At 36.7% G+C, this 27,537-nt stretch overlaps 1 protein-coding gene across 1 annotated transcript in view; it reads right to left on the bottom strand.

The window, feature by feature from the left end:
• Positions 1 to 27,537, bottom strand: part of LOC106637206 (Talin_middle and talin-RS domain-containing protein rhea) — a 912,483-nt gene that overhangs the window by 556,084 nt on the left and 328,862 nt on the right. The window contains exon 7 of the mRNA XM_089595075.1: positions 3,429 to 3,887. Coding sequence (XP_089451201.1) covers positions 3,429 to 3,887 — 459 coding nt within the window. The remainder of the gene's footprint in view (positions 1 to 3,428; positions 3,888 to 27,537) is intronic.

The following is a 27,537-nucleotide window of genomic DNA, read 5'->3' as shown; positions in this document are numbered from 1 at the left end:
TTAATATTTGTTCAGCAGTTCCTGGTCATTTCGAACGGGCTCCAATTGTTTCGTTCTTATAGTAGAAAGTTGTAAGAAAGTAAGTTTATGATAAGCCATGTCTTTCCGAATATCTTTGTTAACATAGCTAATATTTCACGAAAACCCGTTTTTGATTAATGATTACATTATGAGACATTTATCGCATTTTAGTTTAGATCTATGAAATATTTTATTAGGTATGCTACTTAGTATTTTTTTAGGATATGTGCTGTAATAACTTTAAATACCTTTTAGTTTACTTGTGTTTATGTATATCCAAGTGCGTTCAGATTATGTAGATGGTATAATATAAGCAAACCTAATTTTTTTCTGCTTTCAATAAGATATTACATGTATACTTACACTGACTGTTTCTCTATAAACAACAGCTTTAGACTTTAAAATTTTTGTAATTTTATGAATTTTGTTGCCTATATTCATAATCTTGTGATTTGAGTTAATTTTTACCATTTTAATTCTTGTTTAAAAATGGAATTTTATTTCTCATTTTATACCTAATTTATCCAGTTCGCCTTTTAATTTAGTTATATAAAGTTTACATCTGAAAAATTTCTTTTAGTATTTTAATAGTGCAGTAAAATAATTCTCAGATTGTCATTTATTTTATTTTTAAACTGTTATCACATTTCAACACTAATCAATTAAACACCTTTTTTTATTATAATATCACAAAATTTTATTTCCTTTTTTTTTCTAGATTTTTCCACGGCACTTTATGAGGTCCAGAAGCAGTAATACAAGGTAAAGATTACAATGATAATGAGTCTTCTAAGAAGGTTAGAATACATAAACATTGTATGACTTTTTTGAATATTTATTAAAGGTTATTTTAGAAAGAAGCACACAATAAAAATTATTTAATTAATAAATGCTTCTACGGGACGCGACTTTAATTTTGACATTTACAAAGATAAAATTTGGGGAAATTTAAGGATATCGTAAAACATTTACCTTTCCATTGATTATCGTTTAATCATTCAGTGAGAACAATTTTTGACCATATTAAAGTGTATTCTAACCAATGCCCACGTCCAACGTAAGTAAAATATTGAGTTTATTGGGTACAAGAGGGGGTGCACTGTATAGGGAATCAAGTTTCACTGGCAGGGAATTCCCCTCCCTTGTCCATTGAAACAATACTTCTGAATTTTTGTAAATTTTTCAGACATTACAATACAGCAAGTAGGCTTTACATGTTTTTTAAAATCAATTCACTTCCAAAAAAGACTATTTCTTTTATTATTTTATTTTTTATTTATTATGAAGATTTTTCTCAATAGTTTTCTTATGATTTTTCATTGTTAAGTATATAATAGGATGTACAATAATTATTTCATATCTGAATGTTCATAAGCTTTCATCTTAAATGTAAGATAGAATTTTCAAAGTACACAAAATAAGATACATACTTAAAAAGTGGTCAAAATCAACTGCTACCAAAAATTTTTAACTATTTATTTAACAATGTATTAATTATTTTTGCGAACCGTTAGATTTTCACAGCGATTGCAAATGACATTATTTCAAACATAAGATTCAGATAATTATTACTGTTTAAGATTATTAATGTCCTGAGTTTTTGCTACCCCAATGGTTACCAGCATTTTCTATTAATCTTGACGGACTTGAAAATAGAGGTTTTGATTCCTGCTAACAAAATTTCTGAATGAAACCCATGGAAACGTTTTTTATCTAATTTTTCAAATAGAAAAGTATCCCTAATCCTGGTAAAAAACAGAATTTCTGTTGAAAGTCTACTTGAGCTACACGCTACTTATACTGACACAATACAAATTTAAGAAAAGCAAATATTGTATTTTACATGATTGAAATCCGTACGAGATTGCGACTTCAAGATGTATTCTATCTATGATTATATATATGATAATACCGTACAGTGTATGATATTAATGAAGTGTATTATTCAAGTAAATGTTTAGTTGAATATATTTAAGTGAAAATACCTCAAATGGTGTTGAATTCAATTTACAAACAAAAAAATTACCACATTGAGAATTTATAAACGTAAAAAAAATACATTGCCGACGTCATTTCAAGCTTCAAATCTAACATTTTACGGACTCCTAATCGTGTTATCTTCCCCTTCGAAGTTTTTGTTTACGTTTTTTCTGCTTCTAACATTTAAGATTTGGACAAGATTAATCATAGCTCATGAAATGAAATATTGTAAGCACTAAAACAGCTTAGTTAGTAAAGCATTTAATTAGTAATTGAAAGACTTAATCTTTAAATTACACTTAAACATGTTATTTTCTCTTATGTGACATTATATCTGAGATTACTATAAATTTGATAAATAGATTTTTTGACAACAATCAAACTATAAAATATTACTTACTATTTAAAAGGTACAACTTTGTAATATCAGAAAGTGGACTTGCATTTTTGTAACCTTTACCAGCAAAATGTGAATTTGTACAATATTATGTGCATCGACTGTTTTGTGGTCATTACAGTAGAACAAGTTAGTTATTGTGTTACGATTTTCAACGTTTAGCTCACAGCGATGTGGTATCCTCATAAAGTTAGCGTATTATAAGTAACAAACTTTAAAATGTTGCTCTCTAAAAACTGATTATAATTAAATTAATTTTGAACGACAATGATCTCAAAGAAATTCTTAAGTACAAAAGTTATAATATTAATTTCCTTAAAATTGAGGTGATGTATAAAAATAAGCAAACAAAAGGCTTGTATTTTAACAGGTATACACTTCTAATCCATACAAAGTAATGCTATCACGTGTTAGTTGACTCACAAATACTTGATAGTATTTTTTGTAAATTTTGCATAGTAAATGCGGTTACGTATCAATATGCAGTGTTCACAATCGCTAGTGACTTAATTTTTTCCGTAAATCCCTCAATTACTTGTATAAGTCTTGAAATACTATTACTTAAGAACCCAGAAATAAAGTAACGATCGGTTTTAGTTTGTCTTCTGCTGTAATAATCGAATACATCTCATAACATTCCTATGAGCCATTTAATAAATGAGTGAAACTTCTTTAACGTCGTAAGACTTTTCTCGCTTAGTGCTATGAATACCGAATTGAGCTAGAAAATAAAAATTAACTCACTTTATACATTTAGGTGCTCACATACATAGATATAATGTGTGCTTAAGAACATACTTGATATGTCAAAATACAGAAGTATTATAAACATCAAATAATGTGTTTTAGTTACTAAAAATTTGGTCAGAAAGAATGGCTTATTATAATGTTTTAACTTTAAACAAATTTTGTTTTATCATACAAAAATTTTCGTTATATAGTATTTTACTATTTAGAGTTTGACAGTATTGTTACAGATGACAAGTCTTATAAAGTTCTAGAAAAAAGTAATTTGCTAAATAAGACTTACCTCTTTTGATCGAGTCTCAGTAGCCCTTAATAAATCAGAAAATGCCCAGCAAAGCTTACGTGCAGCATTTAAGAGTTTATCACCAGAGGAGTTATCTTTTATTAAGGCAGCAATCATTCTCACGCCCTTAGTCAATTCTGGCAAATTTGTTGTTATCGTCGTAATTGCTGATTCTACTGCAGCATAATCAACAGTATCTTGCTGTCCAGTAGTTGATGTAAGCATTTGAGCAGTAGCTGCATTCATTGCAGCTATCTGAGAGCCAATGTTTTGCTTGTGTATATCAACCGTTTCTTCTCTCCAACGCAATGAGGCTAAATCGTTGTTGGTATCTGGAATAGTTGATGTGCAAGATAAGTGGGTCTCAGCATTCTTGATTATTTCTTTCGCTGTAGCTAAAGTAGATACCAAGGCAATTTGTGGTTCTGATGTTACCGTTAAAAATTTAGTCTGCTGCATCTGAAAATAAACAATTTAGTTCTTCTAAATATAAAATAAGGGTATCAATAATTAAAATGTTTTATTTGTGTACTGAATTGTGGTACTATCTTAGTCAGTGACGTAGCATAATTTATTTGTACATAATTACATTATTCAAGTATTTTTTGTCAGACCAAATTGCCTAATTTAGGTAAGAAAACGTTTGATTGAACATCGTTAACATAAATAATGTCTTGCGTAAAAGTCCTTGTCACACAGCCCTTAGCATAATATTTTGAAGTTGTTGTAATTCAATAATTTACTAGTTGATCTTTTGGGGCAAACTTTGAAATGAAAAACACACAACGCGTTTTCTTTATTCAATACAGCAAAGTTTCGTCGACTCGAGTGTCGATCTCTTCAGGCTTTATTAACAAATAAACAACAAATCAGTACAAAACCAACAAATAATATAAAATAAAACACAAACGCTACAAGTACCTTTATTATGAACACAGAAGGGAAAGATTTAACGTAACGATGTTCATTCGCACGCAAGTCAAATAGGCAAAAGCATCCACATTTCGCAAAATTGTCAATTTATAGTAGAACACACATATTCACACAGATACATCAAGAGGTATATCAGAGATACAGAGGTCTTCTTTCTTATTTATATTATCATCATCTGACACTATATGTAGCATTTCAGAAATCATTCGTTTCTTGTAATTTGGCTCATTGTCCAGTATTTTGATATCATCCCATTTAAAGGTATGATTGTTAGTAGTTTGATGCAACGATACCACAGATTTAGATTTGTAATTGATTTTGTGTTCTCTTTTCCTCTCTTGAAGTGCCCTCTTTGTCTCACCTGTGTATTTTGCAGAGCAGTTATTGCACGAAATTTCATATACCACATTGGTATTGTCTAACTTATTTGTTTTGTCTTTACCTAATTGCACAATGTGATTCAATTTTTTCGTTATTTTGGGGATAGTGCTGATTTGGAATTTTTTTAAATATAACTTTGTTTTTTCAAAAATGTTAGGGAAATATGGTAAACTAATAAAATTGCAGGTGTCACGTATTGTGAGTGTACAATTTGACGATTCTGTAGTGTTGATTTTCATAATTCTTTTTTTTATATATTTGTTAATAAAATGTGTAGGATAATCATTCTCGTGCAACATCTGTCTTATAAACTTGATATTATTGCTATGGAATGAACAATCTGACAGTTTTATGGTCCTATCTATTAAGTTATATATGATATTTATTTTCTGTTGTCTTGTATGGGCTGACATAAAATTTAAAAGTCTATTTCCAGACGTGTCTTTACGGTACCAATTCATTTTTAATCTATTGTTTTGTGGAAATAGAGTAAAATCTAAGAAATTAATCTGGCTGTTAGTTTCGATTTCATGAGTAAATTGTAAATGTTTGTTATAATTATTAAAGGTTTGGAGAAAAATTTCAATGGTGGTTTTTCTTATAAAAGCTATAGAGTCATGAACATACGTAAAGAAAAAGAGCCGTTCTATGCCGTATTTGTTTTTTTGGTTTTTTCAACAAAACTCGATACAATCATCAAGCACCAAGTTTGCAAAAAGAGGAGAGATTGGAGACCCCATGGGTGTGCCAAATATCTGATGATACATCTTTTTGAAGGTGTTCTTTACTGAATATTGTAGAAACCGTAAGTCTTTTGAAAGAAAACAAAAGACAGCATTAAAGTATTTTTTATACAAAGTAGTAGCAATATCTAATGTCGAAATGGCAGCAACACCGGCAATAGCAGTAGTAGAAGTAGAAGTAGCTGTAGTAGTAAGTAGAAGCTGTAGTTTTTTTTTGAGAAAGGGGAAACATGGTATATTTATTTATACCACAGGGAATACCGTAGTGTGGGACTTTCAAAATTTTTTTTAAGACCATAAATACCCAATAATCCCTCGCCCTTTCACCAGAGAGGACACCGTATTTTTCAGCATTTCTGACCAAACTTGGTACCAGTTGATAGAGGGGCCAATACTCCCAAGTCCTGAAAAAAACTCAAGATCCCTTAGAATCAGCATCCGTATCTAACCCTTGTCTGTAGGCTGCATTTTTGTAAGTACCACTATGACCTTGATGCTTTCCCTAGCTCATAAGTAAACGTACTCAGCACAACGTGTGCCCTCATGAATCTTTTCTCTTTTAAGTAGTCTTGCCTTTTTACTTTTATTTAACTTTAGCTTCTTTTGTGATATCTCCTAGCGCTTATCTAAATAGGACATAGTTCCCACTACGAGTTTCTTGTCTCCTATCTTTCAAAGAAAACACCGTGCTGTACCACTGCGATCTTCTTTGCAGTAATTAGTGATTCCACATCAAAAACGCAGCTTTGATCTTTTTTTTTCTTTGCAGTCATGTAAAACATGCCACAGGCATTTGCAGTGATGTAAGACCATACCGTAGGCATTGGAAGCATCTCATCAACGTGAGTCTTTTCTTAACATGGCAGGAGACAAACTTAACTTTCATCTTTGTTCTTTAGCGTCCAGTCTAAGGAGCTGAATAATTAAAGCTTAATTTTAGTTTTATGAGCTTCTTTAAGGATTCCTAAATTTTGCCATCTTCGATGATACTGTCTAGATCATAGACCTTAAGCATCTATTTTCGTGAAGTGGTGACCACTTTGACCAGCCACTCACGATTTGACTTGATCTCAGGATTCTGCGACGTCCTTTACAACTTTAGCTCTTCTTTCAATTCTTTTTTTTAATAGTGATGCAACTCTGTACCACAATACCAAAATTTGCAGCGTTAAAACCAGCCTTCATCGACGGCTGTACTCCAGCAAAGGTCTTTCTTTTATTAATTTCAAAAGAGACTTTTGTCGTAGGGCTGGTGTTTTTCTTTCTGTTTTTATCTCAAGTACAAAATCCCTGTGTCTAGTTTTCCTGTACTTATGTACCACTGTTTAGGATCTTTACTTTTTTTTCCTCTCTAAGTTTCTTGAACTATCCCTCTTTGGTTTGGCAGTTGCAAGTTTTTCTAGCGCACCTCTTAGCGTTCTTCTCTGAGCTTGTTACTCAAATTCTTGGTATCTAGATCTCTTACAATCCGCCCATATACTTCTAATAAAGTCTCTCTATTTTTATAAAACTAGCTCTTTCTATTTCACTTTCGTTTAATGATAGAAGCACTTTCCTAGTACCATCCATGATTACTTTGTCTGGGTATCAACATATCCTACATTGATGTTTTAATTAGCTTTTTGAGTTCTTCTTGGACTTAATTAAAAAAAGCTTTTTCTTTTTTTCACTGTTCCATTTCTCTTTGTCTGAAATCATGAATGTTTTTAAGGTTTTCTTAGGTCTTACTACTAAAAAAATTTAAGTCACTTTTTACACTTGCATTGTTGTCCAAGCTAGTGCAGCTGTCCTTCTATCCTGAACCAGTGGAGCTCGATAGTAAAAGATGGAGTTTTTTCAGTCCACCCAAAGAATACTTGTAATTCCTTCCGTCAGAATCCGTGGAGCCTGCGGCAGCTAATCGAGCTTGCACTGGAATAATACAGATCATAAATTCTCTTAGTAGGGTTACCACCTGGAGAACTTTTTCTCCGAGAAGAAAGTCAGCACTACTCTTGTTTCAAATATATAAATCTGAAAACTATATAAATTAGCACAGCAGTTCTCTGCGTTGCCGAGGTGCTTTTTTCTGGGGCCAGCTGAAAGTTGCAAATTTCCTTCAGTTCAGCAGGGACTGCTATGGTATTTTATATTTAATGTATTCTGTCAAATGTGTTAAAATAATGTTTGTGTGTAGCAAATGCTTGTTTTGATATTTTCCAAGTATATTAAGTATATAAACAAAAATGACACTAACCAATAACCACAGTGAAAGAGCTGCCAGAGAAGGCTGTTGAAAACAGTGTACTAAAAAGTGTCACCATATAGCCTCGTTTGTAGTAGTAAGCCTAGATTAGTCAGCCCACTGCACACTTCTTGTTTACGAGACATACAGCTTCATTAGATGAATTTACTTGGTTACGCATACCAGAGAGAGGTACTACCACCTGACGTGTACTAAAAAGAACTCGTGTTTCCTCAGACTTAGCACCTGTGTGTTGCCCGTCTTTGTAGGCTGTAGTTTTTGCCAGACCTTGTGTGTGCTTTATGCTTTCTGCCGTTGTTAAGTGAATGTATTCAGTGTAGCGTGGGTCTACGTAAGCCCTTACTTCTTCTTACTATATTGTTGACTTAGATACGCCCTTATTGAGCTTTTTTTTACCTCTTATAGCGCTTTTCTAATCTTCCGGTAGCTCCCACTAACAGTTCGTGCTTTTTTTTCACTATTCAGCAGATGAAACACTGTCTTAGACTGTGGCCTTCTTCCTTCTGGTGGTTGACACTTTCACAAAATAACTTAACTTAGACCTTTTTTCTTATTTGCAATTACCTGAGACATGTTCGTATCCATAACAACTGTTACATGCTTGGTTTGCGGTAGATTTGTTTACCGTTATTAGCATCATAACTTTGTCTTCTGGCATCGAATTAAAAAATGCTACTCTAAGATTTTAGTTTTTTATATCCCAAAGTCGTTACAAAAGTTTCTCTAATCTTGTCCTCTTTTACAACGGTATCTAGGTCTCAGACTTCTAGTGTTACATTTCTGTTATTTTCTATCCCCGTTTCTCCAAAAGTAGCCACATGCATTTACCTTGTTGTTGATAAATATATCCCCATATTTCCTGCAAATAATGACCACCATTACACACACACACACACACACATTGGTTTGTTTCTGAAGCTAATGTCTTACTGTAGTTTGCTAATGTAATAAATTTATAAATAAATGACGTACTAACATAAAAGGGTGTGGGTAACTGTCAGAGCCAGTGAAGGTTAGTATGGTGTTAGTAACATGCCACGAAAAAAGTGCGCGAAAAAGCGGTGGGTGTCAACAGATGTATAGGGAATAGTTGGAGTTTTATGTGGAACGCTCTACACAAAAAATCAGATAATATAGGTTAGAAGATATTTTTTCTAATGGGTAACTGTAGAATGACACACTAAGAACCTAGTACGCTGTTGTGAAAATTAAACTACACATATTTCTTGTGTATTGACTTATGAAAATGCTGAAGCTGCTTATTGAGTCACTAGGATTGGTTTCCATTTATCCCCATACATAATTCTCCTTTTTTAGTGTCGTCTACATCATTATTACACTTTTTATTATCTTATTTTAATGATTTTTGTTTTTAAAAAATCTTAGCGATCTATGGTATAACGTCATCACGGATTGGCCGAAAAAGTCAATACCGACGTCACAAGAAATATACAGTAATTTTTTGAAGAATAAAGAAATAGAAAGTGACTCTACTACTTCTCCACTGAAAAACAACACATACCCAAAGAAAATTTTCAACATTATGATAAACATGCAGAATTACCAAATGGAACTGTAAAAAAAGTTTTAAAAATTAAAAAAAAATGAAGTGCAAGAGATACCTGAATGTTGGAATGACAAAAATTAAAAAAAACATTACGGTAAGAACACAAGTAATTAGTAGAATATTAACCAGCAGATTTTCATATAGCCAACTAGTTACCAAACAGCTATAAAGTTGTGCAGGAGCGCGACTAGGTGAATTTTAGACAGCAGACGAAATCTCGATGACTACGCTACTATTTACTTCAGATTTGCATACTTCAAATTTTCAAGGATCTAGAATTAAGTATTGTTGCCGGTATATCTCATGCATATTGGCTGAATTTAATATTTTTATTTCTATTTTATATATTTACCGATAAATATAAGCCGGAAAGTTGTAAGAACAACATAAATTAGATCTGGGTATCACAAAATGCTTAAATCCTTATTCTTCCATCTCGGCCTTTAACCAAAAATATTGTTTTCGATAAGTTAGCTACAAGCCAAATTTTTTTGTGTATAATTGGGATAGGCGTATTCTTCAAACTAAATAAATCAGCCAACAGTGTGATATCGGCTATAGGTACATCCTAATTGTACAGTAGATAGCACGCAGCGTTAAGAGTTTTCAGTGGATAAGTTGGTAGAGAGCTTTCTACCTGCCTGGAGGGCTAAACTTCAAGACTCTGCTCCACCACTTCCTTCCAGGTATCTAGGTAATCTTTTTTGTATGACCTAATCATTAGGTTATGATATAAGTAGACAACTGATATAATAGTCTTTACCGTAGCATGGAGATTTGCTGATGGTAGTAAAGAACAACAATGTCTCACAAGACGAAAGGGTGGATGTATGATCTTTTCCTAGTTAAGTCGTCCTATAGATAATCAGAAATATCAATGATAAAATATATGTGGCAAATTGAAGTCGTATATTTTTGTTTGTACCCACAGCCATTTAAACAAAGGTGGACAAGATGTGGCATTGATATGGTAGGATACTTTCCTGGCGAAAAATTTAAAATATTCACAAACATTCAAAAATCTTGAATATATAAATATTCTATTATCCTAACGTAAAATTTCACGTACCTTAAAAGTTAACTTCTTTGTTTTAGTATCTTAATAAGGATTTTTAATAAATTAATTAATTACTAGCAATAAACTGTATTATTTTTTTAGTAACTGTGGTAAGTTATTACTTGTACTGTTTTTACGGTCTTCGTAGATAAATTAACTGTAGAAAAACATTTATTTTTGTAATAAACATGAATTGTATATAATGAATAATCAATAACCGAAAAAAATGGTCCATTACGTCACCAAGATACAAAGTACAAACATGACCGCCCGAAGCAAGTAGTTATTGTCTGTTGGTGCCCGAGTCACGTATAATGTTATTCTTACGAATGGCGCAAGGTTCATTTTTGTGCCCAAAGTGATTACAAGGGTGCTAAGTGTTATCTGAGGATGTAAAGCGACAGTTGCATTTTGTACCCATAGTAAAAAAATTGAAGTTACTTACCTCGGGCATTTTTGAGTGACTAGTGTGCCTTCGATAGAAAAAGTAGGATTTGCCACATAAGCACCATCGCTTTGTGGCTATATGATGTCTTTTGGGCCTTGCTTCGCAAAATAGCCCCGAAGATGATGTCACTTTTTTAACGAAAACTATCATTCTCTACTTTTTCTTTTGGTAGGTAGCCATCAATACGTGTTTAGTACCGTGTCCTATTTTTATCTCCTGAACAACCATACTTGTATCTTTTGTTGAGTAATTGACAGCAAAATTAACACCTTCCAAGATCAGGAGCCTATACACCTGTTATCAGGGCCCTCATTTGCTTCTAGAATCAGGGAAATTAAAGATTTGTAGAGCGTCTCCAAGGCCTGTATCCTAATCTCAAAGGAAGACACACATTCTTCACCAACGCAGTAGCACGAGCGCACGACACCTTCATTGTCAACAGCCTGGCCTATTCCCAGATGCCTAGGTCGGTTTATTCTTACTGCTTGATATTTATCTTCAGAGGTGAACCCCAGGTACACTGTACTACCTATAATAGTCTTAGTTATCGGAGTTGCATCGATCAACGACAATATTCCTCGTTCTCATTCTCACACCCTCTCCTGCCCCAACCCTTTGTGCTCGACTCAGGTCAGTTGCCTATTAGCTCCCAAGGCTGCTGTTTCCTGGTCAGCGACTTCGTCTGGAGCAAATTTGGCACCAGTAGCTTCTAGTTCTGCCGTTCTCCAAGAGGTGTCACTGTTTGTGCTAGGTTCAACACTGAACTGCTTTATCGACTCATCGCCGGCTGTCCCGAGTACCTACGGCGTATCATTGAAAAGCATTCCAAAATTTTTGAAACGTGCTCGAGTACTTTAAATGATTACTTTCGCTCTATAACTACTATTAACATACGCCTGAGCAATATTGAAGGCTTTAGCGGAGGCCATACGCAACCTGGCGCTTACAGTGATGGATGCGAGATGATCCTGTTGGGCCTGCCAGCGGTTGCTGCTCCGTCCAACCCACGCAAGAAATTTTCTTTAATCTTTTCAAAAATTGATCTCCCGGTTTTTTTTCTGTGGTAATTAGCACTTACCCTTGGGTGCCAAAGAAGGCTCTTGCTAGTAATCCTTCCTTGGGTCCCTCCTCACGGGCAACGGTCCTACACTCTCCTTCCCGGCTGCACGTGGTCTACTTTTATGCCACTTGCCTGAGGTAGCCGAACTTTCTCTTGATGCCATATTTGGCTCTAGCTGTCTGGGCAGAATCTCCATCCAGACACTCTGGCCCACTGAAGTCTACACTTTTTAGCACAAGGCCCTCCTACGTGCTTATGAGTTGAATTATGCTTAGCCTCTCGTAGTGAACATGTGCATCATGATGCGTGGGACTTTGCAATTCTCCTTTCACTCAAATTAACGCCGAGGAGGATCTTGTTCTTCTTAAGCGTCACCCCAAGCCCACCACAGAAGCTCCCATGGATAGCAACACACAGCAATAGGATTTATAGAACTCGATTACTTCTTCATCCTTTCTTTCAATTCCCCTACATACTAACAATAGCAACTTTAACTTTAGGCGCAAAAACAAACAAAACTTAATAATAGCACACGTCAACATCCACAGACTTAAAACTCACTTTTCTTCTTTACTAGACAGAGCATCCAAAAATTACCACGATATAATAGCTACTACTGTAAAGTTTTTAAAAGCAATGACGTCGATACTATGGTGGAACTACCTAACTTTAAACTGTTTCGAGCCGATGGTGTAGACAAATATGCAGGAGGCAGCGTCGCATTATAGATACGTAAATCTTATGCAGCAACTGTCCTTGCTTGATCACCAGTGCCTTTTAATCAGAAAGCTAGGTTCTTTGCTGTCTCAAAACGAGCCCCTTCCATCTCATTGCTCATGGCCGTTATCTATCGACGATCCAAGGCCTAATATCCTGTTGAGTTTTTCGGTCTTCTCAACCAACACTCACCGTTATACCTTCAAACAGTTATCGCTGGTGACTTCGATGCAGATATGTGCCGCACCTAACCAGAATTTACTTGTTTACTTAAAGCCATTAAGATTTATAACTCATGTTAGTACTATCAGCCCCTACTCATCACGCTGATCAACTCAACCATATTTCACATACCTGTCTTGATCTATTTATTGTCAACGACCTCCTAATGGTGGCCCATTATTATAAATCACGTGATCTTTTAACAGTAGGTTTACGATTGAACTGAAATATCTCTCAAACTCCCGCGATTGCTTGTTACCAAGATCTCTCGCTTTGTCAGGCCACTACACTGGATACATGCCCCAAATCTACATGCAGCCTTCAACGCTCTAACTTATTACCAGCCCACTGGAACAGAACAACTGCCCACTTCATCTGACCTGGCTGACGCACTGACTGCTAACATCATTGCCGCTTTTGATGCAGTCGTCCTAATACATCCTGTCACATAGAGCTCTCGCCAGCGCCCTTGGGTTACTCCTGACATACGTGCCCTCATTGAACATCGTGACAGAGTCTACAGATCTTATCGAAGGTCGACCTCTCCTGCGCTACTTCAATAGTATCGTTCTCTTCGCACGATTGTCAAAAATTTATGGGACAGTGCACGGGCTCGTCATCTAGCTAACAACATTCACGCTGCCCCCAATGCTGGCGCTTAGTGTAGAGTTCTTCGGTCCTTAGGCATGGGCTCCACACCATTCCTAACGCCCTCCCCGCTTAAGAATTTCACATCTGATGACCCTAATTGTCACTGTGCAACCATTTCCTCTGCCTGCCCTTCAACAACCGCCCCAGAGCTTAACAACATCTACAACTCCATACCTCCTCTGCCTACGGACATCACTTTTGCTTTTTGACCTTTTACCACTCTTGAGGTTCAATCAGCCATCGCGTCACTTACCTCTAATTTCAGGGGGACAGACGCAGTCATCTCTCAAATGCTCAAGATACTTTCTTCCTCTTTGCTCTCAGCGTGCATCGATTTATTCAACGCATCTCTTCTAGGTGGCGAATTTCTTGATCAATGGAAACAAGACCTGGTCGTGTCTCTTGCCAAGAGCAAAACGGTCAACTCTCTTTCTCTGACATCCATCCAAAAGCATTGTTCCCTGAGCTTCCAAGAGTGCTTGAAAAACTAGCAGCTAATCAGCTCATGGCATATTTGCAAGTGAAAAATCTCTTTGACCAAAACCAGCATGACTATCGCAGAGGGCGCAGCACCCAAACCACGCTACTCACACTTACGAAGGATGTCAGACTGTCCATTGGCAAAGGCCGTGTTACTTTTCTTGTGCTTTTTAATTTCTCTAAGGCTTTTGACACGGTCACCCACACAATACTCCTCCGTAAGCTTAGAGCTCTTGGTTGCAATGATCAGTCACTCTGCTTGTTCTGGTCGTACTTCACGAGACGCAGTCAGGTTGTGACGCGCGACAATGGCACATCTTCCGCTCCACTTAGTCTCACCTCCAGCGTACCTCAAGGCAGTGTTATTGGCCCACTGCTCTTCTCTATATACGTAGCAGACATTGCTTCTAATTTGACCAAAGCTAAATGCGTAAAATTTGCTGACGACACGCTAATCTGGCTTAAAGCCGATCCCAATAACATACGTAAGGCCATACGCATACTGGATCAGGAGATTGCAAAGGTCGTCGCTTGGGCTGAGCGCAATAGTTTACGCCTCAACAGCTCAAAAACGAAGGTCATGCTACTCAGCAGCACTAACTTGTCACTTGCTTAGCTAAGGCTTCGCTGCCTCACACCGTCATTTCCCGTGGCCCGGTCTGCCAAGTCGATGCGACAGTGGGCTGAAAAGCCCAAAAAATGCTCAAAATTCGTGCTTCCAATGGGTATTTGCTCAAATCAAACGATTTTGGGCTTATTTTATTTGTGAAACGATATCCTACAATGATCCAAGTCCCTCAGACGTGTAACGACTTTTTATATATATGTTTCTTAGGTATATATAGAGCAAATTTTGATAGTCAAAATACTCTGGATGTATAAGACGTTGTTAAAATAAAACCGATTTGTAAAAATATGGGCATACAAGGGTTTTTAGGTTCGCTAATCACGAATCTGATATCAGAATGGCCAATTTAAACATCGCGGATCCAAGATGGTGGGGAAGATTATAAAAAATTAACCGATTTGTACCAAATATGATATTCAGGGATTTTTCGGGTCACTGATCACGAATTTAGGGTCAAGTTAGCTAAATTTAAGATGGCGGATCCAAGATGGTGGCTAAAATTATCAAAAATCAACCGATATGTACCAAATTTGGTATTTAGGGGTTTTTCGGGTCGTTACTTACGAATTTGGGGTCAAATTATCCAAATTTAAGATGGCGGATCCAATGTAATAGCTAAAATTATTGAAAATCAACCGATACGAACCAAATTTGGTTTTCAGGGATTTTTTGGGTAGCTAATCATGAATTTGGAGTCAAGTTAGCCAGATTCGAGATGTCAGATCCAAGATGGCAACAAAATTTTTTAAAAATCAACTGATTTGTGTCAAGTTTGCTATACAACGTAATTATGCGAGGAAATATAAGATATGTACTTTAGTCTTATACGTTTTTCTTATAATAAAAAAGACTATAGATTGGAATAAATTGTATTTGCTGTCCAATTGATAAAGAGGAATGCTCCAAATATCGAAATACGATGTTTTTTCAGGTTTTTGAAAGTCAAAAAAATAAGAAGGGCTTTGATAAGTAAAATTTAACAGAAAAAAGCCAAGATATGGATAAGATAAAATAACATTCTGTCTTTATCGATAGAAAGCCAGTTTATTTTCTGAATTCACCATTGTTATGTATATACATGTACATACACCTCATTTGCATGTACTAAACAAATTTTTTTTACTCTGAGAGTTAGATCCTTGTAGTCTTTTATCAAAGAAACAAAATAAGCCCAAAATTAGGTAGATGGAATAAAAATTCGTAGATAGTAGGAGTTTTAGCCGTTTTTGGGCTTTCTGGAATAAAGTAAATTGTATCCTACTGCAATTTGTACAAATTGGTTGTTTTTTATGATATTTGCTGCCATCTTGGATCCAACGTTTCGAACTTGGCTAATTGGACTAAGGATTTGTTATCAGCAATCCATAATCACCTTGTAAACCATACTTGACACAAATCGGTCGATTTTTGATAAGTTTTGCCACCATCTTGGATCCACCATCTTGAATTCAGCTAACTTGACCCCGAATTCGTGATCAGCAACCTGAAAAAATCCCTGAATACCATATTTAGTACAAATTGGTTGATTTTTGATAATTTTTGCCGCCATCTTGGATCCGCCGTGTTGAAATTGGCCATTCCGACATCAGATTCGTGATCAGCGAACCCAAAAACCCCGTATACCCATATTTGTACAAATTGTTTTTTTTTAACAATGTTTTATATATCTAGAGTATTTTGACTATTAAAATTTTCTCCCTATAAAACATATACATAAAAAGTCGTTACACATCTGAGGGACTCGGATCACTGTAGGATATCATCTCACCAATAAAATAAGCCCAAAATCGTTTGATTTGAGTGAATACCCATTGGAAGCACGAATTTTGAGCATTTTTCGGCTTTTCAGCCCACTGTGCGATGGGGTGGTCAGCCTCGGGGATTTTTTTAGTCAAAAGTTGAGCTGGCACGCGCATGCCAATGGCATTGTACAGCGGATGCACCACACTACATATTCTTCATCACTACCGCCCATCTCTAAATTTTTATCTTTGCAAGTGGCTAATAGAATCTCTAGTTATTTATATTTTTGATTGCGCCTGCACTATCTATTATAACTTAGATTATACTGGAGAGTACAAGCTTGACAGGGCGTTGAATACTTGTGACGGCTTTGTCTTTGGGAGCATCCCTTATGATGCTCACGTCACTCCTTACTGCTTGGCCTTGGGCTGATTCACACTGAAACTACGCCGAAAGCTCCTGCCTGCATCTCTGCCATTAAGTACTATTGCATACGCCACACCTCAAACTCTTGCATCTTAGTTCATTCTCTTTGATTTTACGTCATTTCAAATATCTAGCAGACTTCAAAGCAATTCTGTACATCTCAAACCCTCTCAATCCATCATAATCAACAATTTATTTGTATATACAGCCTCTTGCATATCGAATTGGATTATCCCTCCCCCCCTTCACTCCTAACTTTGTCGGCTAAGTCAAAGCTGCTCTTTTTAACTCACTCCTTGCCAAAGACAGAGACGCCTGGAAATTAATAATTATGGGGGAGAGACTTCAATACCATACTGTCCCCTTACCTCTGCGCAACACTCCATACTGATTTTAACAAACACAGAAGTCTAACATATCCCAGGAGCAAGCAAATAATAGTATTAAGCACTACCCAGGTGCTTCAGCTCTCCCTTTCGGCTAAGACTGTGATCATACCCAAAGACTGTTAGATGCCACTGTAACTGTGATTCTTATTATTATTATTGCAATAGATATACTTTTTTTTATATTATAGTGCTTTACGTCCAGCTCCTATAAAGAGCACTACACAGGGCACTTAGCACTTTGGAGAAGGAAGGGAAGAGGGATGGGATGCCTCCCATTACTGGGAGGGGGGTAGGGGGAATTAGGCAATTTTGCTGCGAGAAGGTCTCCTGAAACCCTCTTCGAGGAGCATTGCGTGGTGAAAAAGCACATGTGAAAAATCACAGAGGTACTTGCCCGAAAAGTCGCACTGGCCGGGAATTGAACCACGGTCTCCGGCATGTCTATCCACGACCTAGCCGACTGTGCCACCGCGCGCTCTAATAGATATACTTAACCTCTGTTAACTACCTAACCTCTGTTAATATTTGTTACATTTCACTATTGTTATTGCTATTATGATTAATTAACTTTTTTATGATTACATATCAAAGCCATTTTACTTAATCGTTCTATATTTTCGTAAATTAAAACTAATGTATATCCTGCTGGCCCTATGGAGCACCGCTCCAAGGTCGTAATAAATTTACATTCAATAAACGAACTAATTCTCTACCTAAACAATTGAATCCATTTTAGTATCAAGTTAATTAACCAAATTAATAGCAAAATAAGTATTTTATTGGAAAAAGAAGTAGTGCAACTTATCTTTCCCGTTGCTCATAATTTATCAAGCCCAAATTTGGCTACATAATTTGGAGCTTAAGGAGGAAAATAATGTGATGGACGATTAAAACATAATCTTATTCCTTATTTTTATCAACCATGTGTTATGTGTTAAGATCACAATCAAGAAATTTACTGTATGACGTATTATTTAATAAAACAGTTACATACAACAAATCGTATTACACAGCTATAATAGTATCTACATAATCTGATCGATTAGACAGGAAACTCTAATTATTTATAGGAGTGCCTTGAATAACAAGCTGTGAACATGAGCCTCAGTTAACTTAACGATTCGCAAAGTTAATAATCATACATTAGTTATCAATTTTTGGGGCCTTTTTTACACTGGCAATGAATAATATTCTTCCTAATAAATTTGTAGCCTTGAAAAGTTTTGGAATCAAAACATAAAAACAGTCATTTTTTTTATGCAACTCACATTTTTAATGACACTTATAGTATAACACTGTCTAGTACTTACACTTTAACAAAATTAAACTAAGTTATATAGACTTTCACCCTAAAGTTTTTGTATACCGTTAACATACCAGGGCATTAAAATATTTGATGTGAGGTATGCCTGAAGTACCAACCAAAAGTCAATATGACTTTGTTTGATCATACTAGAATATGAGTACTAGATAGTTCTGCACTACAAGTGCCATACAAAATGTATGTAGTGCTGAAAAAACTTGACAGTTTCAAAACTTTTGAAGGTTAAAGATTCGTTAGGAAGAATTCTATTTACTGCTAGTACATGAAAGGCTTCCAATATTCCTTACAAAATAATTCCTCAACTCATTAAACTTACCTATCCCTTTCTGTATATTAAAAGGTACTTTTATGAGCATATTACTGAAGTTTAAGGAAAGCTACTTACAAATTCTTTTTAAGCTGACTAACTGCATCATCAACCAAAAATCTGAAGATGCAACTAAGTAATTTTCGTAAAATATTAGTTGATTAAGAAGATATTACACCTTGTGCATCCAGGTAATTTTTTCAAATTTATTATAAACAAAAAAAAAATCTAAATACAAAAAACACAGGAGCAGCGTTGGCTCAGTGGTAAGCGTGCTTGATACCGATACAACGCTGTTCTAGGAGTCGTGGGTTCGATTCCCGGTGAATGCAGATTTTTTTAAAAACTGTTTTCTTTGGAAAAAGTTTTTATGTAACTCTAGCTGTTTTGCGGCAGGATTCTCCATGGAATTGTCCGTTAGAGTAATTCCAGGGTTTTCTCCTTGCCCCACAGGTCTTCGGGCCTAGGTGAATGCAAAACAGGGTTAGGACTATAGGTAGGAGTAAGCGGATCTGATGCACTAATCAGAGATTGCCAGCCTTACTGATGAAGAGTAGTCCCTAAAACATGGGGCTCCTTCAGGGATGCTAATTAGCCTAGGTCCGATGCTTTAATGAGCACTTGCTTAACTAGTGAGAAGTGGATATCCCAAGATACGGAGTCTTCTCTGGTCAAAGGCTACACAGTGGCGAGTGGACCCGATGCACTATTGGTACAGAGAGTGTCAGCATAATTGGCACGGTGTCTCACCAGTAATACTCACACTGTACCCATGGTATGATAAGGTAATCTATCAATTAAAAGTTTGAAAATCGGTGAGGCAATATACCCCCACACAAAGGTGATAAGTGTGTGGCCCCATCGACTGGGCCAATAAGCTGTCACAGTAACCTGATACCTGAAAAAAAAATTCATACATCTTTAAATGACATAGCGTCTGAGTCAGTCAGTTTCTACGTATATGTCTTACTAATTTATGAAGTACAGCTCCCAAAATCATTATAATTGCTAACCACGAAAACTACTTAACCAATTCTTATTAAATATTGCATACTGATTCTTGACAGTTACTAAATGGTTTGGGCATGGTTTTCATCTTGAAAAAACATTAATTATCTTGAGAATAAATAAGGTTCGAAGATTTGCAGTAACAGCACCACTCTGTCATTTTAGTTTAGTAGGATCCTTTAGGTAGCATTAAAGTAAAATTATGATTTCCAACCTGAAATGCGAAGATAACTGAGTGCCATGGAAATACAGGCGTTGTAAATGATAACACTTGTGGCATTTTATCATGAAACGTCTGGTTTAAAAATAACTAGCTCCAATTCTTTAAGGAGTTGTGGCCATTCTTCTAATCAACCTGGTGATGATGAAGCATCTTTTGAAACAACAGCAAATTAAGAAGAGGGTGACGGGTAATCGTATTTGCTTGAAATATCATTAATCTGTGAATAAAAGCATCACAACTGCCCATGTTTAAAGCTATCATAAATTTGTACGTTTACTTAACTACAATCAACCTGATAAATTTCTTAGGTTTATTTAACCTTAAATTATTTTGCCAACGAATATTTTTCTTACTACTATTTTTAGAAAATATTCTAAAGCAAATAGTAACAATAATTTGCTCACTAATAAAGTATGTTAATACTATACAACTACAGTTCTTTGCCACAAGACTGGGTCAAAACCCCAGCCACTGACCATCCCAAATTACCCTCTGTGCTCTGAGCAATTAACTAGGTATCATCGACCCTTTCCGGGGTATGTGTTAGACGAATCCTATTGTAAAGCCATTAAAAAAAGCAACTAGGGAAAATGGGACAATCTTTGTGACGTGGCAAGTTGAATATATATCTGAACGCGTCACAGAACCCTTGTCAACAACAGTAAATGGCGAGAGTCTCGTACTTAGCTCTTTCTCTCTTTATCTCCTGCATGTGGTTTGCTGTATTGTACGGAATCCTGGTGTGAAGTCCCGAAGCGACAGTGTTGCGTTGTTATTGAGTGCTTCGTTATTAAAAAAAAAGCTCTTCCTAAATAACATTACAGTTACAGCTGCATAGTGTACAACAGTTAAATTAAACTCGTTAGCTGCAATTCCCATCCAACGCGTTACAAAATGGTGCTCGACAACGTTCTCTCCACATAAAAAGATGTAGCAGAGAGGAGCAGGACGACTGTTTCCTCAACACTCCAGTGGCCATTGTTAGACAAAATGGTGCTACTACAGCCACATGTTTGTTTTATTTCTGTACATATAATATACACTTAACACAAAAAAATTTTACAGTAGATGTCTACATATTCATTATACTTTTTTTTTATCAGTAACAGATAAATTATTACACGATTTATACTTCGAATTGTCATTTTTTTTTAATATCTAGTAACTACAGATAGTAGACATTATCACTTACTCTATCAAGGATACATAAATTTCGTTATTAACAGTTATTATATACCTGTTAACAGTTTTAATATCATTTTTGTTAAGTATTATGTGCACGTTATTAAATATTACGTTTTTCAAATATATACATGCATGTACAGATGTAAGCCGTTACCACTACTTACCTACCGACAGTCCTTAATGCTTTGCCTGTTAGAAAATAATTTTTTTTCTTCTTCTTCTCTTTCTCTCCCATAACTAAAAGAAAAAAGAACTTGCGTTGGCTTTTTATCTCTTTTTTTTCTATCCAACACACATATATTCTTTTATAAGTTTGTTTTATTTTTCTTTTTTTACAATGAATTTTTGTTTTTTCTCCCAATACTGTAACTAAATTTTATTTTCTTTTTTTTTTATTAACCGTTTTTTTAAATTTAATTTTTTCTCCCTCCCTCTCTCTCTCTCTCTGTCTCTTCTCATTTCTTTGTTAACCTTTTTCTCTTCTACTTTGCCCTACAGTGTACTAAGTATATAGCAATGGGATTTAACAACAGTGATTTTGACTTTAGTTTTAATGCAAGTTTTTAGTTAGGAGACGAACTAACTTCATTAGACCCAATAACGGATGGGCAAGTGATCAAGAGAACAGTTGAGGCACGACCCAAAGAACATGAGAGAGAATATTTAAAAAACCTGAACCTAGTATGCCTTGGAACTCCTACAAAAATAAGAGATGGGTTCGTGAGATACTACATAAGGCGTTATTATGACAGTCCAATGAATAGATGGTCCCATTCAGAAGATCAATTGTACCCGACAGATAGGTTAGAACTGCCTCACCCACCCCTACCTTAAATGCCATATTAGGAATAGATGGCCTGCTATGTTTTAGTGAAATACAACTAGTAGACGGAAAAAGATAGAAAATTTGAATAGGGACAGAAACACCTTTGAAGATGTAGTCAGGCAACAAGTTAAAAGGAATTCACATAAGCATATGTCACTGTTAAGATTGTCTGATGAGCCACTAAATGAACAAATAACTCAGGGTACAAAAAATTTAAACAAAGTTAACAGCATTGACACACAAAATTGACTCACTAACAACATGCAGACTAAAAGAGCACACAGAAAACGAAGTGACCAGGGGTGGTTAAGTCAGTTGTTAAGGACGGGAAGAAAAATGCCTAATGCCACAACAGGAAATTCAGGTATAGGAGGAAATGACGGTTTAGGGGGATGAAGAGGGGACTTGTATCTGGAAGAAATGATACAGGGAAGTTGAATGAGAAAAGAGTTGGGTCCATAAGCCCAATAGACGATCCACCATCTAAGAAGAATACAACAACAGTTGTTTTACCCTGATACGCAGATTTATAAGACACCCCTAGAAGAAAGTCCCGAACATGCATTAAACACCTCAAGAAGATACGCTTCAAATTACGAAAAAAACCACTAGATGTAAAGGCAATCGAATTTATACCAAGTGGACAACCTGAATTACTAATTAAACAGGCAACGGGGCAGTACAGATTTTAGGCGGGAATTTAATACGGTAGATATTTTTTACAAATGGAGAATAGAGTTCCGCAATGCTAGTAGGGAAAATCCAGAGGGATTCATAGCAAAGCTGTGTGAGTATACACTAACGTATGGGTGAACACTAGAGGACGTAGTACGTGCTTTACCTGCAGTATTAGATGCCGTGCCACTGGTTCCGTAGGGAGAAATTTTTGTGGAGGTCAATCTGGGAAATGGCAGATGACTTTAGATTACAATTTGGGATTGGAAAATTGCAGAAGCGGCTCTTGAGAGAGATCGATAGGTGCACACAAGGACCAAGTGAAGACGTGGTGGCCTACCTGTCAAAAATCCGAGCCCTTATGGATCAAGTAATCCCCCCTTTCACCCTGGAAAAGTAGGTTAGTAGAGCTTATAGAAATCTACACCGTAGTTGTTGAGGCCGAATAAATCGTGCTCACATTCAAAACTTCCTAGACTTTTCAGTACTAGGAAAAAAAGTCGAGTAATTAAAAGTTAAGATGAGGACTATCAACCCCCTCCAGGACCCGAAAAATCCTTTTTCCCTTTTACAGCATACCAGCCCTGCTGACAGGTACCAACCAGAAAAGTAGTAACAATAGAGTCTATAGTAAATAATAATAACGCACTTAGTGCCATTCAAAGCAGGGAGTCAACGGCCAAAGTTGGTACTAACAGGCCAATGCGCAGGCCAAGCAAACGGCAGAGCAGGGTCTCATTCAAAACACACCCAGCAGGGAAGGTCAGAAGGGCGCAAAATCAAGCGCTTGCTTGATTTGTAAGCAAGATGGACATGGGCGCAGGAATTGTCCCGAAGCCATCTGCTGCTGGAAGCGCGGGAAGATCCGTAACAAATGGATAAAATGTAGGAATTGCGATCCTCCGACGCCAGAAAACTTGTAGGAGAGGACGTGTTAGTAGTTGGTGATACCTCTCCAAATCGACAATAGGCTCGAGCACAACCTACAACTAAGCTATCAATCCACATTTGGAAAAACGTACATAGTTTTATTAATAAGTTTTATTTAGTATGCGCGAGGTACCCACCTACAATCAAAAAATTATGGTGGGTTATCCTACAGACACTTTGAGGGTGCACATTAGGCTACTTACTGTTAAGTGAATGCCAAAGGAGAGCACAAGGGGCAGTCTTCTATAGAATGGCACAAATTGGCAAAATCTATATGGGTATTGTTAGTTAAAGACAACGATCTTAGCGAAGCCTATCACCAGATACTGTTGAAAGATGACAGCAAGGAGCTGGCAGCCCTCATGGTGCCGGGTCAAGGGCTCTATTAATATACACGGATGCCTTATGGCCTTACAAGTGAGCTTATCACCATTCAAGCAATTATGGAGAAAATCATTAAACCAGAATGGGAGCCCTATATCTATAGGTACAGAACTATATTATAATCGTAACGAAAAATTTCCATAAACATAAGAAATGGCTTAAGATTGTCTTGAATGCTCGTAAGAAAGCCAACTTAGTTATAAATCATGAAAAATCAGAGTTTGGATGTGCTGAGGTGAAGTACCTGGGGTATAAAGTCAATAAGTATAGATCACGGGTTGACCCAGATAAGCTCAAACAAATCGTTGAATATCCAGCTTCAATAAACCTAAAACAACTAAAGCAATTTATTGGTATGATTGGTTGGTACGCTCGTTTCATTAAAGGACTAGCTGACTTTAAAACTCTCCTAACGAAGCTTATGTCTAAGGATGCCAAATGGGAATGGACCCTCAATCAGGAAAAGACATTTGAGAACTTAAAACTAGCCTTAACTAAGGCCTCGGTACTTGCAAGGCCTGATTTCTCAAAACTGTTCGTGTTACAAACTGATGCCAATGATAATGCAGTTGCAGGGATACTTACTCAGGAATGGAACGAAGAAGAATATCCCATTAGCTATGTAAGCAGGACCTTAAGTAAAGCCAAGCGAAATTATACGGTAACGGAAAAAGAATGTCTAGCAGTACTTGGGGCAGTAGACCGCCTTAGAGATTATTTGCAGGAGGAAAGTTTTACAGTGATAACTAACCACAGTAGCTTTTTATGGTTAAACAAACTCAAGGATCCGGTAGGCAGGCTACCCCGATGAAATACTGTGTTGCAGACATATGATGTGAAATTCATTTACAGACAATGGAACTTGTAGCAAGCTCTAGACGCTTTGAAAAAATCACATCCTGTCCTCAGCTGGGCTAAAATTTACAGCAAAATTAGCCCCTAAATTCATATATCCATGCGAGATTCTTAAGGCGTCATCAGAAGTGGTAATGGAGGTTAGAGACGTAGACATGAATTAAATTAGTAAGGTATCAGACCTGAAGTAATACACCCCACCTTTAACGACAATCTTATCTTCTACAGAGAATGCCTCCTCAAAACACATAGACAGGGTGGTCGTGGCTGCTTAGCCAACGTCACGACCCGAGGGTTCGGGCACTATACACCGAACCAGAGGAAGATATCAAGGTAGAGCAACACCCATTTGAGCCAAGGAGAAGCTGGGTTCTTGTGCCCTGGGAGGTAACGCAACTCCTGGACTTGGACGAAGTCTGGGACAGGAAACGGCTAAAAAGGGAGAGGTGGCAACGCCAAGAATTTCCGACCAACCACACATTACTGATCTAGCCGATTTGGGCCAACGACCTCGATCCGGGTGCGTGAATTGTGGAAGAAGATCAGCCTGACCCAGCAGTCCTGTCCCTATTCAACAAAATCGAGGAGTGGCCGGCAACAAAACAGAAACCGGTGGCAGAGGAGGAGGGGGCAACCCTGGAGTTGCCAGATTACGAGGGTACAGAAGAACAACAGGCCAAGGAGCCAACCCACCAGGTTGCCTTCCCAGCCCTTATGACATTAACAGTGACGTGGCCAAGTAATATCCCGCCCCAGCTGCTGGCCATACGCGAAACCCTTCTCCAACCCCAACAGAGGAGGTTCCTACTCCAGAAACAGTTTCAGATTCTGTCTACTGGTGATGCGGACGAGCTGGGCATTGATTCACGTGATGTCACTGGCCCTGGATGTGGAGGTTCTGCCATCGGTGTTGCCTTAGGAACATTACTTTGGTGCAGTACCTAAATTGTCGTCACAATTGGCTGGAAGAACGGTGAGAGTTTCTGGCCGAACAAGTAAACTGTTACCCCTACTCCCCCCCATAATTATTTTTCTCTTTTTCTCCTCTTTCTTTTTTCTTTCTATTTCTTTCTTTCTTTCCTTTTGCCTCCCCCTAATTTTTTTTTAAAATAATAATTATTGTACATTACTATTATGGAAATTTTTTTTCCAGTTTTCGTTTGATATTGAATCATTTGCATGAATAGAAGTTTTTTTTCTTGTCTTTTTTTTTTTTAATCCCCCTGGAAGGACACCGTGTTAATAGGATCAAAAAAATGAATATTTTGGTAGAAAGTTTTTTTCTTATCTATCATTTGGACACCTCAATCAAAACATAGTAGATTTAACACAACGAACAGTAAAATATTATACAATGGCTGATACACATAGCACCAATAATCCGGTCTTACCTAATGCAGTGAGATTCATTGGCAATTACAAGCCAAGGTAGTGGCTAAATTTGGGCATGAGAAGGCTGGGTAGTCAAGTAAGGAATAAACATGTAATAATAATACACCATGGCACTAGTGGCTCGAGATAAAAGTAAAGTAGTCATAAGAAGATTTATGTAATAAATATTTAAGTAGTTAATAAATATCCATTATAATTTTTTTTTTCTCAATAGATCTTAACTTTAAGCCTACGAATAAAATTTTTTTAATAACTTGTATTATTATCAATGTATATTTTATTGTTCTAATAATCCATAGAGAATGTTTCTTATTTGTCAGTAAATGTCTAAGCAATACATATCGTGCATTTTTTTAAATTCCCATGTAATGATTTTTTTTTTTAATGTATGGGCACCACAAGCTGGTAGGGACAGTAACAATGATAATACTCAGAGCAAATGACAATACGACGGCATGACATAGTTTACAAATACACAGAATAAGGCTTCAAAGTGCTGACCAGTTATATCCTGCATTGATCAGGAAGAAGAAGACGATACATCGCACTACGCAAACAATTATGCCTTTTACACTCACACCAAAGTACATTTCCGTCGAGTTTTTACAGTTTCCGGCATTAGGTCCTGCATCTGCAGGATAACTCGAACTGCATAAGGTGAACGTAGGGTTTGTAAAGGGGGATTTGTGATGTGGCAAATCAGAAATAATCACGAGCATGGCATAGAACCCTTGACACTGACGATAAATGGTGGGAGTCTTGTAGCTAGATCTTTCTCTCTCTCTCTTGCATGTGACTTGCTACAACGCACGAAATCCTGGTGTGAGGCCTGAAGGCCACAGCATTAAGAGTGACTATAGAGCTTGGTCTGACTCCCCTTCCGTGCTTCCTATCCGTATACTAGAGATGTGTGAATGTGAGAGATATTGAGAGTCTAGGTTGTAGATCCGTGAACGCCAGCTGTCAGTGTGTTGATGCCCTGGGAGCTAACCTCGTAAAGGTGGTCGACCTATGGGGCTGTGTTAAGTAGTAATGTGTGGTGGGCCGCATAGAATACGGTGCGTCTGCAAAAAAGCACCATGGCTACCCTCGCGACTAATTTAATGCTATACCCTTTACTTATTACCCTTTTTTAATACAGAAATGATCTGAGATAATCTCTTATACTGCAGCATACAATCAGTAGCTATTATTTGGTTAAAGAAAATTAGAAGAAGTTCTGAGAACACAAAATACATACATTACACAAAAACACCATTCGTACACTTGTTACTCAACGCCAGAGCAGTCTCCGTGGGTGGGACTTAGGG

This window comes from Copidosoma floridanum, unplaced genomic scaffold (assembly GCF_036245765.1).
Source record: "Copidosoma floridanum isolate Cflo_tuat_1 unplaced genomic scaffold, Cflo_Japanese_pri ptg000024l, whole genome shotgun sequence".
Classification (NCBI taxonomy): Eukaryota; Metazoa; Arthropoda; class Insecta; order Hymenoptera; family Encyrtidae; genus Copidosoma; species Copidosoma floridanum.
The sequence above is the reverse complement of the archived record's forward strand: the minus strand, read 5'-3'. Positions and strand labels throughout refer to the sequence as shown.